This window comes from Notechis scutatus, chromosome 14, assembly GCF_049901735.1.
Source record: "Notechis scutatus isolate UNSWTSFEM ecotype Mainland chromosome 14, rNotScu1.2, whole genome shotgun sequence".
NCBI lineage: Eukaryota > Metazoa > Chordata > Lepidosauria > Squamata > Elapidae > Notechis > Notechis scutatus.
Window position 1 is genome coordinate 9,239,330 of NC_142022.1, and position 17,375 is coordinate 9,256,704.

The 17,375-nt window shown below is 46.0% G+C and overlaps 1 protein-coding gene and 1 pseudogene across 4 annotated transcripts; both read left to right on the forward strand.

Annotated features, from left to right (window-relative positions):
- Nucleotides 1–629: 629 nt before the first annotated feature.
- Nucleotides 630–16,398, forward strand: LOC113426962 (zinc transporter ZIP1). 3 transcript variants are annotated; one of them, XM_026689410.2, is made up of 4 exons: nucleotides 630–743; nucleotides 10,664–11,021; nucleotides 12,984–13,114; nucleotides 13,880–16,398. In XM_026689410.2, the coding sequence occupies exons 2-4, from the start codon at nucleotides 10,811–10,813 to the stop codon at nucleotides 14,582–14,584; spliced, it is 1,047 nt and encodes a 348-aa protein (XP_026545195.1). In that variant the 5' UTR covers nucleotides 630–743; nucleotides 10,664–10,810; the 3' UTR covers nucleotides 14,585–16,398. The 3 variants fall into 3 exon arrangements, with proteins under 3 accessions (XP_026545195.1, XP_087799259.1, XP_087799260.1); XM_087943133.1 differs by lacking the exon at nucleotides 630–743 and adding an exon at nucleotides 2,025–2,134; XM_087943134.1 differs by lacking the exon at nucleotides 630–743 and adding an exon at nucleotides 9,610–9,673.
- LOC148129534 (zinc transporter ZIP1-like) lies at nucleotides 2,056–8,410 on the forward strand (annotated as a pseudogene). The gene is made up of 4 exons (XR_015745302.1): nucleotides 2,056–2,134; nucleotides 4,240–4,599; nucleotides 6,820–6,950; nucleotides 7,706–8,410. The product of XR_015745302.1 is annotated as a zinc transporter ZIP1-like (transcript).
- Nucleotides 16,399–17,375: the final 977 nt, after the last annotated feature.

A 17,375-nucleotide genomic window follows, 5' to 3' on the forward strand; every position in this document is an offset into this window, starting at 1 on the left:
AAGCAAACGTCTCACTTAGCGACGGGAATGGGGAGGGAGAAAAAGAGTTATGGTGGTCGTAAGTCGAGGACTATTGCTTGCTCGCAGCAAGGAGGGAGAAGCAAGGTTTAAAAGCCAAGACGGGATCCGGAGGCTGCCCTGGGTTGTCTGAACGGGGGTTGTCTGAACGCAGCCTTTAACCTGGGTTGGGTCGTGTGTCTGGATGTTGCATTTTAACTCCTGTAACTCCAGCTAGGTAGTTAAACTGGGGCGGGGGCAGGAATGGGGTTTTGTGGAAGAGGGGGCTCTGATTCACTCCCCCCCCATGCTGCAACACGCGTTGATCTCCCCTTTCGCACGAGACGCTCAACCCAGCTGAGCAAGCTTTCCCCCCACCACCACCACTGCATTGCGCTTTCCTCATTGGCTGGCTCCCTGCTGTCCATCTGGGCTGTCCACCAATCGCGAGGGGGGTATTTTCCCCTTCGGGTCCCTCCTCTTTCGAACCTTGGCCTTTAAAAAAAAAAAAAAATTACATGAAATTTCGCCCTCGCCGCTCCTCCCCTTTCGAACGCGTGGGGGGAAGGACGCCCTCCCATTGGCCGAGCGGCCGGGACAATCCTCCCCTTTGGAAGGCCAGGCCGAGGATCCCATTGGCCGGGTGCAACAGTGGGTTCCTTCCTTCCTTCCTTCTTTGAGGGCCCGGGCCACGCCCCTTTGGAACGTCCAGGCACTTGCGGGACTGCGCGGAGTTGGCGCCGCCGGTGAGTCGCGGAGCGTCCCGCAGGGCGGCGGGGGGAGGCGGTGGGCGGGGGGGAGTGTGGACCGGCCCCCTGGCCCCTTTTGGGGGAAGGGGAGTAGGGTCCTAAGGGAGCCTTCAACTCTTAATTACACCCTCACCCCCCAAAAAAAAGGTGGGCTTGGACCCCCAAGTCCCATGCTCCCCAGCCGCAGAGGGGGATGGTCCCGGGAGTCCTGGTCCAGTAAGTCCAGGGAGCTGGTTTGGGGGTCTCTCAGGACACCGACTAGACCCCCCTTCCCTGTTCCTCTTTGGAGAAAGACCCCGGGGGCCCTTCCTTCCAAGGGTGTATCTGCTTGGGGCGCTGGACTACAGGGCCCATCATCCCCAGAGGGGAGGAAGAGGAGAGAGGGAGCCAGACAATCTCCACCAAATGACCCCCTCCCCCAATCCCTGTTCCTCTTTGGAGAAAGACCCCAGGGACTCTCCAATTCAATTGTGTATCTCCTGTTGTGCTGGACTACAGGACCCATCATCCCCAGAGGGGAGGAAGAGGAGAGAGGGAGCCAGATTATCTCCACCAAATGAACCCCCCAAATCCCTGTTCCTCTTTGGAGAAAGACCCCAGGGACTTTCCAATTCAATCGTGTATCTCCTGTTGTGCTGGACTACAGGGCCCATCATCCCCAGAGGGGAGGAAGAGGAGAGAGGTAGCCAGACTATCTTCACCAACTGACCCCCAAATCCCTGTTCCTCTTTGGAGAAAGACCCCAGGGACTCTCCAATTCCATCATGTATCTCCCAGGGTGCTGGACTACAAAGCCCATCATCCCCAGAGGGGAAGAGGTGGAATGTTGCAGCCAAACTAACTCCTGGAGTAACTTTCACTCTAGCAGGGGATGAGGCGCTTGGAGCTCTTTTGCTGCCTTAGGTGTGTTTTCCTGCTGAGGGTTGGTGGAACTCAAGGCCACTGGATTTATTTGGGGGTCTACATTTGAGCCTTGGGGGTGGAGTATTATGGGAGATGAGCTGCGTAATTTGGAATTATTATTATTTTTTGTATCCCTGGTTCGTGTACTTAGCCTCACAGAGTTTTTAATTCAAATTTAATATGGGATGTTGAATAAGCCAGGATTCATTTTAATTACTTTCTTTCTCTTTGTAGAAATGGAGATTGATTGATTGATTAGTTTTTCTCTCCTATCGTGGTTTAAGCTAGGGAAAAAAACTAACCCCGGGATACAAAAGGAGAGATGATAACCTTCCTTTCCGACAGAACAGAATATTATTTTAGATTTATTCCTGGGGTTTTTAATTCCACAGTCAGTTTGCGTGGTGTTTGCAGCCTAGAAAACGGAACCACAATTCCCATATTCCTTGCTGGATGTAAGTTAAAAGTCTACCTGCAGAACTCAGGTGACTTGGCTGTTGCTGGTAGTTTAACGGCACATGATCCATTCAGGGTTTGGCTTGTCCTTGAATCAGGGGTTATCATTGTTTGTTTTGTAGGAGGAAAATGAGGTGGTAAAACTGATAATTAAATTAATATTCCACTTATCGGAAAATCCCACCCTTTTCAATTTCTCCTGAAGTTTCCCAAGGTGGGTCTGAATAATCCAAATTTAGTGAATTTTCAAGATCTGGTTCTCAAAAGATGTTATTTACAAAAAAAAATCAAAAAATAAACCCACATTGATTTATTTTTATTTATAAAAACATTAACCTCCCATATTTACCATAGGCTAACTCTGAGTGGTTTATAGTTACATCTGTTAAAACATAAGTTAAAAACAAACATTACAATGTAATGATTGGCAGTGTTTTAATCAGGGCTGGGCTTTGATGTTTAGCTAAGAAATATATATATATTTATGTATCATTTATATTTATAAATTATAAACGCTATTTAAATGAACTGTGTTTAAACAAATTTGTTTCTAGCTTGGCTGGCTAGATTTTGGGGGAATATTTCAGTAGTTCAGCTCCTAAAAAGGCATTTAAAATAAAAAAATCAAAATTGAATAGGGAAGAAAGTCTTAGGGCAAAATCCAAAGATAAACTGACAGATATTGAATTGTGAATTTCAACCCGTTAGCCCCAATATTCTGGGATTGATGGAGACTGGAATTTAAGCTGGAAAGGATGCTGAAAGGTATACTGCCTTGACCCATGGAAGCTCTTTTAAAACCGGCCAGCAAAGCTAACAAAACTTTTATGAGCCTGTTTTCAATATATCTGCCTAATTTCCCCATTTTATGATTTCTTGTTCTGCAAAAAACAAAACAAACCTCGGTTTAAAAAAAAAATGCAACTAAGGGGAAGTGACTTGAAACCTCGGTTTAAATTTAGTTCCCGCAACTTGGCAAAAATCCCACTAACTTGTTTTGTTCCTTTTTCTTCCTAGCGGTCTATCTTGGCAGCAAATTAAATCATTGAAATGTAATTTTTTTTTCTTTTTCTTTTAAAAAAAAAGAACTTCTCGGATCCCAGACCCGCCTGGGCCGTTTCCCAGAATCTCTGCAAACTTGTCCTAAAATCTTGTGTGTGTGTGTTTGTGTGTTTTCCCTTCTGTTTGACCCTGGGTGTAAATCAGGAGGGGTCGAAAATGGGTTTGGGAGGTTAACAGCTGCTTTTTCCCCTCTGCTTGGAAATGGCAAATTACTGGAATCAGTCACTGACTCACTCCTATATGGCGCTTCCTCTCCGGGTTGCTGGCTGACATTAAAAAAAAAAAATTATTACAGAGTAGTCCTTGACTTGCGACCCAAAATGAAGCCTCGGATTTTTTATGGCGAAGGGAGTTTTTGCCCCCATTTTACTGTTTTTCTTGCCTCCGTCGTTAAGTGGAACACTCCCAGTTGAGGTTGGGAAGTTCGTCCAGCTTCCGCGTTGCAACAGGGGATCTTACAAAACCGTCAAATATGCTGCAAGGGTCGTGAACGTGAAAAAATGGCCGTAATTCGAGGACTATCTGGATTGTCAAATCTTCAGACTGGGCGGGGGAGGGAAAAAGCAAAATAATTTGGGAAGGAACACCTGGTAATTCCACTAACGGAATAACTGTAGGGTAGTTTAGCATTTATTTGGGAAAACTTGGGGAAAAATGCTTAATTTTGCTTTTCTTTTCTTTTCTTTTCTTATAGTACCAACTACATTTAACTTTGAATCATTTATGTATTTATTAATCCGATTCATATCCAAGCAGCTCTGGGCATCGACAAACAAACCAAGCCACTAATTGCATAATGATAATTTAATAATGGTGGTCTTACTTAGGATAGAATAGAATACTTAACAGGTAACAGGTAATCAGAGTTGGAAGGACCTTGTAGGTCATCTAGTCCAACCCCATGCCCACGCAGGAGACCCTACACCGTTTCTGACTTCAGATGGGAGTCCGGAGTGATTGTGATAGTTGGAGCTTCAAAACTTTGACTTTTTTGAAAAGTTGGTCGTAACTTGAATGGCCGCTAAGCGAAGACGCTGTAAAACGCTTTCACCCTCCCCGTTTCTTCCTCCAGGTTGGCTTCGTGGTGTGACGGTCGGCACGCCGCTCGAAACCAACGGAGCATGGAGAGGGCGCCACGGTCCTAACACCGCGTGTGGGACCCGCTGGCAAATTTGGGAGACCTGCCCTTCCCGCAAATTGAACAGTCTGTGGATTGGCGCATGTTCGGGATGGCTGGATCGTGGGACTCGGATACGAAAATGGACACCAAGCTGGTGTGGAACCCGTACGAGAGCACGACGCGCTCGGTGCAGGCCCTGGAGCTGAAGCTGGGGTCCCTGGTGCTGCTGTTGGTGGTGACGCTGCTTTGTGCGTTCATCCCGCTCTGGCTGTTCCGGGAGGCCGGGCTCTGCCCTCAACAGTGGAAGCTTTGGTGCGTAAGTTTTTTGGGGGTTTGCTGGGTCTCCAGGGGTCCAATCCATGCCTGGTGGAATCAGGGTTGAGTCGGAATTGAAATAAATGGAATGGAATCCAAATTGAATTTGAATCAGAACTGAATCTGAATTGAAACAGAATCAGAACTGAATCTGAATTGAAACAGAATCAGAACTGAATTTGAACTGAATCAGAACTGAATCTGAATTGAAACAGAATCAGAACTAAATCTGAACTGAATCAGAATCAGAACTGAATCAGAACTGAATCTGAATTGAATCAGAATCAGAACTGAATCAGAATTGAAACAGAATCAGAACTGAATCTGAATTGAAACAGAATCAGAACTGAATCTGAATTGAAACAGAATCAGAACTGAGTCTGAATTGAAACAGAATCAGAACTGAATCTGAACTGAATCAGAATCAGAACTGAATCTGAACTGAATCAGAATCAGAACTGAATCTGAATTGAAACAGAATCAGAACTGAATTTGAACTGAATCAGAACTGAATCAAAACAGAATCAGAACTAAATCTGAACTGAATCAGAATTGAATCTGAATTGAATCAGAATCAGAAATGAATCTGAATTGAAACAGAATCAGAAATGAATCTGAATTGAAACAGAATCAGAACTGAATCTGAACTGAATCAGAAATGAATCTGAATTGAAACAGAATCAGAACTGAATCTGAACTGAATCAGAAATGAATCTGAACTGAATCAGAATCAGAAATGAATCTGAACTGAATCAGAACTGAATCAGAATCAGAACTGAATCTGAACTGAAACAGAATCAGAACTGAATCTGAACTGAATCAGAACTGAATCTGAACTGAATCAGAATCAGAACTGAATCTGAATCAGAACTGAATCTGAATTGAATCAGAATCTGAACTGAATCAGAATTGAATTTGAATTGAATCAGGATCTGAACTGAATCAGAATTGAATCTGAATTGAATTTGAATCCAACTGAATCTGAATCGAATCAGAATCAGAACTGAAACAGAATCAGAACTGAATCTCAATGAATCAGAACTATTCAGAATCAGAACTGAATCAGAATCTGAACACCTTTTAAAAAAAAGAACACGTTTTGTTTTGAGTCCTTCCCAGAGGGACCCAGTTAGAGGCTGTTTATCCCCCAGGTTGGGGGTGTGAAGGGGCTAGTGGTGAGTTGCTTCATCTGCTTTTATTTCAAAATCCTGCGTAAGTTTACCATTTGAACATTTAATCTTTCCTTTGGCCTTGGGGAGAAGAGCAGCAATAGATAGGGGGGTGTTATTTGCAGTTTTCAGAAACTTTTTAAGAAGAGCGTTTTTTAAAAAAAGGAGGCATCGCAAGCGTTGCCTCTCGGTTAAAATTTGGGGGCAAATACTGACTGATCGAAACTGCCTGGTTTAGTTTTCAGCCACTCTCTCTTGCCTGCCTAAATAATAAAAAAACAGGAAGTTAAATATTTATTGGACATTCCTGATCTCAAGAAAAACTCCAGCAAAAACATGGTTTTCGCTTAAGGGGAGAGGCCAGCGATCAGGATGTGCGCTTCCGATATAAATAATCTTTTCTTTTTTCTTGGGGAGAAAAAAACAAAACGAAGGAACTCGTGTTTTGGGGGAAAAAGAGGCAAAGAAGAGGAAAAAAAGCAGCTGACAAGACTTTTTTTCTTTTTCTTTTTAAAGGACATGCCAAAGAATGGCTGAAAACAACAAACCAGAAGCTGTGGAGAAAAGTTTTTTTTCTTTTCTTTAAATGTTCTATATTTGGATTTGGATAGAATCCAATCTGTAGTTTCGATATTTGGATATTGTTCCAAATACCAGCTGGATTTCTTGCTTTCTAGCTAATCTAAAAGCATCCTTAGGACCGAAGCTTCTATTTTTTCAGTGCAGACTCAGGCAGCAGATGGCAGAAAGATAGATCTCTGAGTGAATCTGTGATTCTGCGAACGACTCAATCTGCCTGCCTGCTTTGCCTGGTTTTGGGTAAAAGTGGCTCTCTTTTTTAATAAAAAAATTCAATATTTACATAAATATTTACAATATTTACATACATGCCATACCCACCCAGTTACATGACCACCAAGCCACACCCACAAATTAGGCCACGGCCACAGAACTGGTGGTTAAGAAATTTGAATCCCACCCTTTGTGGTTTATGCTAGCCAAAGCTTTTTAATTTTTTTCCCCCTCGCCCTCCGTTTTCTTCCAACAGGCCCTCAAAGGAAAACCCTGAGATTGGTCAGCTGTTTTGCTGGCGGCATTTTCCTGGGGACCTGTCTTCTCGACCTGCTTCCTACTTATCTAACCAGCATTAACGAAGCCCTGGATGATTTGCGAGTCACGGTGAGTGAGGCTGTGGAAGGGGGGCCACAATCCGTGGTGGGATTCAAGCAGGTGTAAACAACCGGTTTGGTAAGCGCGCAGCAGGTGGGCGGCACCAAACCATCGCTGAACAACCTGCTCGCCCGAACCAACCAGTAGAATCCCACCTCGGCCACCATTGCAAATCCTCAATTCTAGGTTTTAATTCTCTCGAAAGGAAAAGTTGAGCGCATTTTTGGTTTTCGAGGGTATCGACGCCTGTTTTGGGCTTGTGTGATTGCCGGGGGAAGAAGAGCCTCTTGTCACCCAGTGTTTTATGTAAATGGGTGCTAATTAATCCCTTTGCAATTAGAAGACTAGATTTGCAGGGGATGTTTTAACAGAGAGGGAGGAGAAACCGTTTCCGGCAAGAACCGCTGGGAGCAGCTTTCTGCTCCTTCGGTGGCTTGACCAAACGCTGCCGATCCACAAATGAGTGTGTAGCTTCTCTGGTAGACTGCCTTTCCACATGCAGGTTCTCTTTAGGAGTCCTGACTGCTTAAGGGAGAGCCTGCTTGGCTCAGCCCCTGGCTTCCGAGCGCTCCTTCCCGATCGGCCGCATTTTTTTTGACGGTCGGCTTGCTGTTCTTTTTCCCCGTGTGAGATTAGCCGCTCGCGAATGAAGAACGGCGGAGAGAGATTTTAGGAGGGTCCTGTCTTAGCTGAGAGAAGGGAAGTCGGAATCTGTCCCAGGGGCCTCCAATGATGGTCTCCTTCCTCCCTCTCTTCCCGGACAGCTCCGCTTCCCCTTGCAGGAATTCATCCTGGCCATGGGCTTCTTCGCTGCTCTGGTGTTGGAACAGATCGTGGTTGGCTTACAAGCGACCCTTCGGGATCCCTGGAAGAGACCGAGGCCCTCTTGAGCAACGCTTCCCACTCGCATCCTTCCCTGCAGCAGGACCAGAGTTGGCCCGAGGGATCCCAGCGCCCCTGGCTCGCGACCGCCTGGCCGCCGAGCGCACCCACGTCCACGTGGACTTCAACGCCCACTGCCATCCGCTTGGTGGTGCTTTTCCTGGCCCTCTCGCTCCACTCCATCTTCGAAGGGCTGGCCGTGGGCTGCAGGAAGACGGCGCCCAGGCCTTGGAGATCTGCGTGGCTCTCCTCATCCACAAAGGAGCCATCGCCTTCAGCCTGAGCCTCAAGCTCCTGCAAGGGAGGCTGCGCCCCCGGTCGTGGCCATCTGCCTGGTTCTCTTCTCCGCCATGTCTCCGTTCGCATCGGGCTGGGCGTGTCCCTGACCGAGGTCCCCATGGCGGCTCTGTCCCGCCTCTCCCGCAGCGCCCTGGAAGGCTTGGCTACGGGAACCTTCGTCTACATCACGTTTTTTGAGATCCTGCCCCTCACTAACTCGGCTCTTCCGAGCAACGCATCCTGAAAGTCATCGCTCTGCTGCTCGGATTCGCCCTGGTCACCAGCGTTTTTTGTTCGTGAAGATCTGAGTCGGGTGTCGGGCGCGGGGCAGGGGAGGAAAAACAAAACAACAACCCAGCCCCCTCCCAGCGGACACACGCTTGCAGGAAGCATCCTCCGTCCCTGCCGATTCCGCCTTACGGAGTTTGCCAAATGTTTTTCCTCGGTTTCCTGCCCAAAACCGACTCCCGTCAATTCTGGCTATCTCCGTCTTAACGGGGCTGCCAACCCTCTCCTTCCTCCCCTTGAAAAACTCGGTCTGAGCTCCATTTGATATCCAGGCCCATCCGTCAAACCTTCTGCCAATCCACCCTGGAGGATCAGAACGAAGATTCCCACACGACGGAAGCTCCGCGGAAACTGGAAAATATTTCCTGCAACAAGATATTTCTGCGGTGGGGTTAGACTTCGTTTATGTGGCAAACTGGACTGTTTGGGTTGGTTTAATAAACCAGGTTGGGCAAATAGACACTTTGGACAAGGGTGCAAAGATCTCTCCCTTTATAGATAATTAGTTAATTGCTGGTCTGCCTCCTACTGTACTCGTTCCTCCTTGTCAGGAGACGTCTTGTCCTGACATCTACCCAGCAATCATCCAAATTATCATCTTCTTCACCTGAAGATATCATCTGTTCCTCATTATCCCACCCGTTCCCGGCTGACCACCTAATTGAAGGGTGGAGGAGTTTGAAGGTTCAAGCCGACCTTGCAAATCAAATGCATTCATCTCCTCCTCATCGTTAGAACTTGCTGATTCATATAAGTCCTCCTCGCTGGAGCTGTCATTCAAAAAACCTGTAGCAGATGCCGGAATCACAACATTGAATTGTGAATTTCAACCCGTTAGCCCCAATATTGTGGGATTGATGGAGACTGGAATTTAAGCTGGAAAGGATGCTGAAAGGTATACTGCCTTGACCCATGGAAGCTCTTTTAAAAACCGGCCAGCAAAGCTAACAAAACTTTTATGAGCCTGTTTTCAATATATCTGCCTAATTTCCCCATTTTATGATTTCTTCTGCAAAAAACAAAACAAACCTCGGTTTAAAAAAAAAATGCAACTAAGGGGAAGTGACTTGAAACCTCGGTTTAAATTTAGTTCCCGCAACTTGGCAAAAATCCCACTAACTTGTTTTGTTCCTTTTTCTTCCTAGCGGTCTATCTTGGCAGCAAATTAAATCATTGAAATGTAATTTTTTTTTCTTTTTCTTTTAAAAAAAAAGAACTTCTCGGATCCCAGACCCGCCTGGGCCGTTTCCCAGAATCTCTGCAAACTTGTCCTAAAATCTTGTGTGTGTGTGTTTGTGTGTTTTCCCTTCTGTTTGACCCTGGGTGTAAATCAGGAGGGGTCGAAAATGGGTTTGGGAGGTTAACAGCTGCTTTTTCCCCTCTGCTTGGAAATGGCAAATTACTGGAATCAGTCACTGACTCACTCCTATATGGCGCTTCCTCTCCGGGTTGCTGGCTGACATTAAAAAAAAAAAATTATTACAGAGTAGTCCTTGACTTGCGACCCAAAATGAAGCCTCGGATTTTTTATGGCGAAGGGAGTTTTTGCCCCCATTTTACTGTTTTTCTTGCCTCCGTCGTTAAGTGGAACACTCCCAGTTGAGGTTGGGAAGTTCGTCCAGCTTCCCCGTTGCAACAGGGGATCTTACAAAACCGTCGTAAATATGCTGCAAGGGTCGTAAACGTGAAAAAATGGCCGTAATTCGAGGACTATCTGGATTGTCAAATCTTCAGACTGGGCGGGGGGAGGGGAAAAAGCAAAATAATTTGGGAAGGAACACCTGGTAATTCCACGAACGGAATAACTGTAGGGTAGTTTAGCATTTATTTGGGAAAACTTGGGGGAAAATGCTTAATTTTGCTTTTCTTTTCTTTTCTTTTCTTATAGTACCAACTACATTTAACTTTGAATCATTTATGTATTTATTAATCCGATTCATATCCAAGCAGCTCTGGGCATCGACAAACAAACCAAGCCACTAATTGCATAATGATAATTTAATAATGGTGGTCTTACTTAGGATAGAATAGAATACTTAACAGGTAACAGGTAATCAGAGTTGGAAGGGACCTTGTAGGTCATCTAGTCCAACCCCATGCCCACGCAGGAGACCCTACACCGTTTCTGACTTCAGATGGGAGTCCGGAGTGTGATTGTGATAGTTGGAGCTTCAAAACTTTGACTTTTTTGAAAAGTTGGTCGTAACTTGGAATGGCCGCTAAGCGAAGACGCTGTAAAACGTTTCTCACCCCTCCCCCGTTTCTTCCTCCAGGTTGGCTTCGTGGTGTGACGGTCGGCACGCGTCGAAACCAACGGAGCATGGAGAGGGCGCCACGGTCTTAACACCGCGTGTGGGACCCGCTTGGCAAATTTGGGAGACCTGCCCTTCCCGCAAATTGAACAGTCTGTGGATTGGCGCATGTTCGGGATGGCTGGATCGTGGGACTCGGATACGAAAATGGACACCAAGCTGGTGTGGAACCCGTACGAGAGCACGACGCGCTCGGTGCAGGCCCTGGAGCTGAAGCTGGGGTCCCTGGTGCTGCTGTTGGTGGTGACGCTGCTTTGTGCGTTCATCCCGCTCTGGCTGTTCCGGAGGCCGGGCTCTGCCCTCAACAGTGGAAGCTTTGGTGCGTAAGTTTTTTGGGGGGTTTGCTGGGTCTCCAGGGGTCCAATCCATGCCTGGTGGAATCAGGGTTGAGTCGGAATTGAAATAAATGGAATGGAATCCAAATTGAATTTGAATCAGAACTGAATCTGAATTGAAACAGAATCAGAACTGAATCTGAATTGAAACAGAATCAGAACTGAATTTGAACTGAATCAGAACTGAATCTGAATTGAAACAGAATCAGAACTAAATCTGAACTGAATCAGAATCAGAACTGAATTAGAACTGAATCTGAATTGAATCAGAATCAGAACTGAATCAGAATTGAAACAGAATCAGAACTGAATCTGAACTGAATCTGAACTGAATCAGAATCAGAATCAGAACTGAATCTGAATTGAAACAGAATCAGAACTGAATTTGAACTGAATCAGAACTGAATCGAAACAGAATCAGAACTAAATCTGAACTGAAACAGAATCAGAACTGAATCTGAATTGAATCAGAATCAGAACTGAATCTGAACTGAACCAGAATCAGAACTGAATCTGAATTGAAATAGAATCAGAACTGAATCAGAAATGAATCTGAACTGAATCAGAATCAGAACTGAATCTGAACTGAATCAGAAATGAATCAGAATCAGAACTGAATCTGAATCAGAACTGAATCTGAATTGAATCAGAATCTGAACTGAATCAGAATTGAATCTGAATTGAATTTGAATCCGAACTGAATCTGAATTGAATCAGAATCCGAACTGAAACAGAATCAGAACTGAATCTCAATGAATCAGAACTATTCAGAATCAGAACTGAATCAGAATCTGAACACCTTTTAAAAAAAGAACACGTTTTGTTTTGAGTCCCTTCCCAGAGGGACCCAGTTAGAGGCTGTTTATCCCCCAGGTTGGGGGTGTGAAGGGGCTAGTGGTGAGTTGCTTCATCTGCTTTTATTTCAAAATCCTGCGTAAGTTTACCGTTTGAACATTTAATCTTTCCTTTGGCCTTGGGGAGAAGAGCAGCAATAGATAGGGGGGTGTTATTTGCAGTTTTCAGAAACTCTTGTTTTTAAGAAGAGCGTTTTTTAAAAAAAGGCATCACAAGCATAGGCCCTCGGTTAAAATTTGGGGTCAAATACTGACTGATCGAAACTGCCTGGTTTAGTTTTCAGCCACTCTCTCTTGCCTGCCTAAATAATAAAAAAACAGGAAGTTAAATATTTATTGGACATTCCTGATCTCAAGAAAAACTCCAGCAAAAACATGGTTTTCGCTTAAGGGGAGAGGCCAGCGATCAGGATGTGCGCTTTCCGATATAAATAATCTTTTCTTTTTTTCTTGGGGGAGAAAAAAAACAAAACGAAGGAACTCGTGTTTTGGGGGAAAAAAGAGGCAAAGAAGAGGAAAAAAGCAGCTGACAAGACTTTTTTCCTTTTTCTTTTTTAAAGGACATGCCAAAGAATGGCTGAAAACAACAAACCAGAAGCTGTGGAGAAAAGTTTTTTTTCTTTTCTTTAAATGTTCTATATTTGGATTTGGATAGAATCCAATCTGTAGTTTGGATATTTGGATATTGTTCCAACTACCAGCTGGATTTCTTGCTTTCTAGCTAATCTAAAAGCTTCCTTAGGACCGAAGCTTCTATTTTTTCAGTGCAGACTCAGGCAGCAGATGGCAGAAAGATAGATCTCTGAGTGAATCTGTGATTCTGCGAACGACTCAATCTGCCTGCCTGCTTTGCCTGGTTTTGGGTAAAAGTGGCTCTCTTTTTTAATAAAAAATTCAATATTTACATCAATATTTACAATATTTACATACATGCCATACCCACCCAGTTACATGACCACCAAGCCACACCCACAAATTAGGCCACGGCCACAGAACTGGTGGTTAAGAAATTTGAATCCCACCCCTTGCGGTTAATGCTAACCAAAGCTTTTTAATTTTTCCCCCCCTCTGCCCTCCGTTTTCTTCCAACAGGCCCTCAAAGGAAAACCCTGAGATTGGTCAGCTGTTTTGCTGGCGGCATTTTCCTGGGGACCTGTCTTCTCGACCTGCTTCCTACTTATCTAACCAGCATTAACGAAGCCCTGGATGATTTGCGAGTCACGGTGAGTGAGGCTGTGGAAGGGGGGCCACAATCCGTGGTGGGATTCAAGCAGGTGTAAACAACCGGTTTGGTAAGCGCGCGCAGCAGGTGGGCGGCACCAAACCATCGCCGGAACAACCCGTTCGCCCGAACCAACCAGTAGAATCCCACCTCGGCCACCATTGCAAATCCTCAATTCTAGGTTTTAATTCTCTCGAAAGGAAAAGTTGAGCGCATTTTTGGTTTTCGAGGGTATCGACGCCTCGTTTTGGGCTTGTGTGATTGCCGGGGCGGAGAGAAGAGCCTCTTGTCACCCAGTGTTTTATGTAAATGGGTGCTAATTAATCCCTTTGCAATTAGAAGACTAGATTTGCAGGGGATGTTTTAACAGAGAGGGAGGAGAAATCCGTTTTCCGGCAAGTCCGCGGGAGCAGCTTTCTCGTTCCTTCGGTGGCTTGACCAAACGCTGCCGATCCACAAATGAGTGTGTAGCTTCTCTGGTAGACTGCCTTTCCACATGCAGGTTCTCTTTTAGGAGTCCTGACTGCTTAAGGGAGAGCCTGCTTGGCTCAGCCCCTGGCTTCCGAGCGCTCCTTCCCGATCGTCGCATTTTTTTGACGGTCGGCTTGCTGTTCTTTTTTCCCGTGTGAGATTAGCCGTTCGCCGAATGAAGAACGGCGGAGAGAGATTTTAGGAGGGTCCTGTCTTAGCTGAGAAGGGGAAGTCGGAATCTGTCCCAGGGGCCTCCAATGATGGTCTCCTTCCCTCCCTCTCTTCCCCGGGACAGCTCCGTTTCCCCTTGCAGGAATTCATCCTGGCCATGGGCTTCTTCGTCGTTCTGGTGTTGGAACAGATCGTGTTGGCTTACAAGGACCCTTCGGGATCCCTGGAAGAGACCGAGGCCCTCTTGAGCAACGCTTCCCACTCGCATCCTTCCCTGCAGCAGGACCAGAGTTGGCCCGAGGGATCCCAGCGGCCCCTGGCTCGCGACCGCCTGGCCGCCGAGCGCACCCACGTCCACGTGGACTTCAACGCCCACTCGGCCATCCGCTTGGTGGTGCTTTTCCTGGCCCTCTCGCTCCACTCCATCTTCGAAGGGCTGGCCGTGGGGCTGCAGGAAGACGGCGCCCAGGCCTTGGAGATCTGCGTGGCTCTCCTCATCCACAAAGGAGCCATCGCCTTCAGCCTGAGCCTCAAGCTCCTGCAAGGGAGGCTGCGTCCCCGGGTCGTGGCCATCTGCCTGGTTCTCTTCTCCGCCATGTCTCCGTTCGGCATCGGGCTGGGCGTGTCCCTGACCGAGGTCCCCATGGCGGCTCTGTCCCGCCTCTCCCGCAGCGTCCTGGAAGGCTTGGCTACGGGAACCTTCGTCTACATCACGTTTTTGGAGATCCTGCCCCACGAACTCGGCTCTTCCGAGCAACGCATCCTGAAAGTCATCGTTCTGCTGCTCGGATTCGCCCTGGTCACCAGCGTTTTGTTCGTGAAGATCTGAGTCGGGTGTCGGGCGCGGGGCAGGGGGAGGAAAAAAAACAAAACAACAACCCAGCCCCCTCCTAGCGGACACACGCTTTGCAGGAAGCATCCTCCGTCCTGCCGCCGATTCCGCCTTACGGAGTTTGCCAAATGTTTTTCCTCGGTTTCCCGTTGCCCAAAACCGACTCCCGTCAATTCTGGCTATCTCCGTCTTAACGGGGCTGCCAACCCCCTCCTTCCCCCCCTTCCCCCCCCCCCCCCCTTGAAAAACTCGGTCTGAGCTCCATTTGATATCCAGGCCCATCCGTCAAACCTTCTGCCAATCCACCCTGGAGGATCAGAACGAGGATTCCCACACGACGGAAGCTCCGTGGAAACTGGAAAATATTTCCTGCTGGGTCATTTCGGAGCTCTGCGGTGGGGTTAGGACTTCCGTTTATGTGGCAAACGGGACTGTTTGGGTTGGTTTAATAAACCAGGTTGGGGTGGGGAGGGTGGAAAGATATATTTTTGGTGCCAACCGTTCAACTTCGGAGCGAGAGAACCACAGTGCCTTCATTTTTTCTCTCCAGTGCCTTAAATGTTCGACCGACGTGGGAAAGCAAAAAGGGGGGCATTTTTTTATTTTATTTTGAGTTTAGCATCCTTTCCGCATCTTTGACAAGAGTTTGAGGCTGTCTCATCCCTGGGCAATCCAAGTTTGTTTGCTTCTCGACTCGGCCATCATCGTTAAAGCTGGCTTGCTCCGATGCTTTAGTTTTAATTAGTTTCCAAACGACGCTGGCTAAATACCGGGCCAATTTGAGCGCCACATGATGGCTTACGGAGGAACCTGGTTACGCAAAGCTGCAGTTGAACCGACATGGGCAGCTGAATAAGTCGCCAAAGGGCTAAGCTGGGCCAGGAGGCGCTGCCAATCCGTGGTCCTTGATGGATTTGGTCGCTCGGTCACGCAGCTTCAGAAACGAGGCTTAACCAGGTTACTAGGAAAAGTCCTGGATCGGGGTTAGTCTAACTGGTTGCACGGCTTATTGAGGCTTTTAACAAAGCTGTAAGGAATTTGGGAATCTTGGTTAGTAGACAGTGGCCCTTAAAATCTGGGCTCAAATTTTTCTGCGTTGAGTTAAATCCCAAAATTTGCGAAAAATGCAAAAGGACGCTGGCAAAAAATGCCTAGAAGCTTTTCCGTTTTAAAAGAAGGCCGCGAACGAATGCATTATTATTTTTTTGGGTGCGTGGAAAGCAGCTTGTAGAAAGCCTCTTCATCTCGTGCCTCAGGAACCGGGAAGGCGGGACGAAAGGAGCATGGGATGGTCACGTTTTCTGCATTTTATTGAATGGGGGGAATAAAATCTATTTAGGAGTGAAGGCCGCAAAGAAATTTCCCGCGTTCCTTTTTACATTTTTTTTTAAAGTTCTGAAAGTTTTCTTTTTTTTTGTAGCACAGAACATTTTTTTTAATCTAGCCCTCTGCCCAGGTGTGCTATTAAAAACGTTTCCTAATTGGGATTTTTTTTTTCCTAGAGGTCCCTGCATCACAACTTCCATCATTCCCAGCCCGCTGGGGAAGATGGGAGATAGAATCTGATGCATCTAGGGGGAAAAAACAACGGGGGCTGTTTTGTTTTATATCTATATATTTGCAAATTCTGCAGCGTTCCCAAGTTTGCAACGGGGAATGTGTTCCTGGCGGGTTGCGTGGAGAGGCGACAACTCTTTGCAAACGGGAATGAAGGTTGTGTGTATGTGCAGCATTTGAACTGACAAGCTGGGACTCAGTTTAGTTTTGAGCAATCTAATAAAAGCATTTTTTTAAATTTTTTTTTAACTCCACACAGTTCCTGTGCTGTGTTTATTCCTGTCGTGATTTGGGGTGGGTGGGAAACGGATCCTTGGTGGGTTCCCACCCACCCCCAGTGCTTTCCTTAACTTGGAGATCTGGGATCAAATGGGAACCCCAAGCGGATCCATCGCTTAGATGGTTAGCAAACTCGGGAAGTTCAAATTGCAGTTGTTAAAGTGAAAATGTTCAAGTGAAAGTTCAAATTGCAGTTAAAGTTAAATTTTTCAAGTTAAAGTTAAAATTTTCAAGTGAAAGTTCAAATTGCAGTTAAAGTTAAAATTTTCAAGTGAAAGTTCAAATTGCAGTTAAAGTTAAAATTTTCAAGTGAAAGTTCAAATTGCAGTTAAAGTTCAAATTGTTAAGTTAAAGTGAAAATTGCAGTTAAAGTTAAAATTGTTAAGTTAAAGTAAAAATTGCAGTTAAAGTTAAAATTCTTAAGTGAAAATTGCAGTTAAAGTTAAAATTGCTAAGTTAAAGTGAAAATTTCAGTTAAAATTGTTAAGTTAAAGTGAAAATTTCAGTTAAAGTTAAAATTCTTAAGTTAAAGTGAAAATTTCAGTTAAAGTTAAAATTGGTAAGTTAAAGTGAAAATTGCAGTTAAAGTGAAAATTCTTAAGTTAAAATTGCAATTTCCAGCACAGATGGTGAAATGGCGGTACAGGCAGTCCTTGACTTACGACAGTTTGCTTAGTGATCGTTCAAAGTTGCAACGGCCCTGGAAAAAAAGGGACTCAGGACCGTTTTTCACACTTAATGACCATTGCGGCATCCCCGCAGCTACGTGATGAAAATTCAAACATTTGGCAAACGACTCGTGTTCACGACGGTTGTGGCGTCCCCTGGGGAGGGGAGTTTTCACGTGATCCCCTTCTGCCGAGTGACGTCAAGGGGGAATCCGGATTCGCTTAACAACCGTGGGACTAGCATCACAGCTGCGGCGATTTGCTGTCGCAGAATGGGGCAAAGT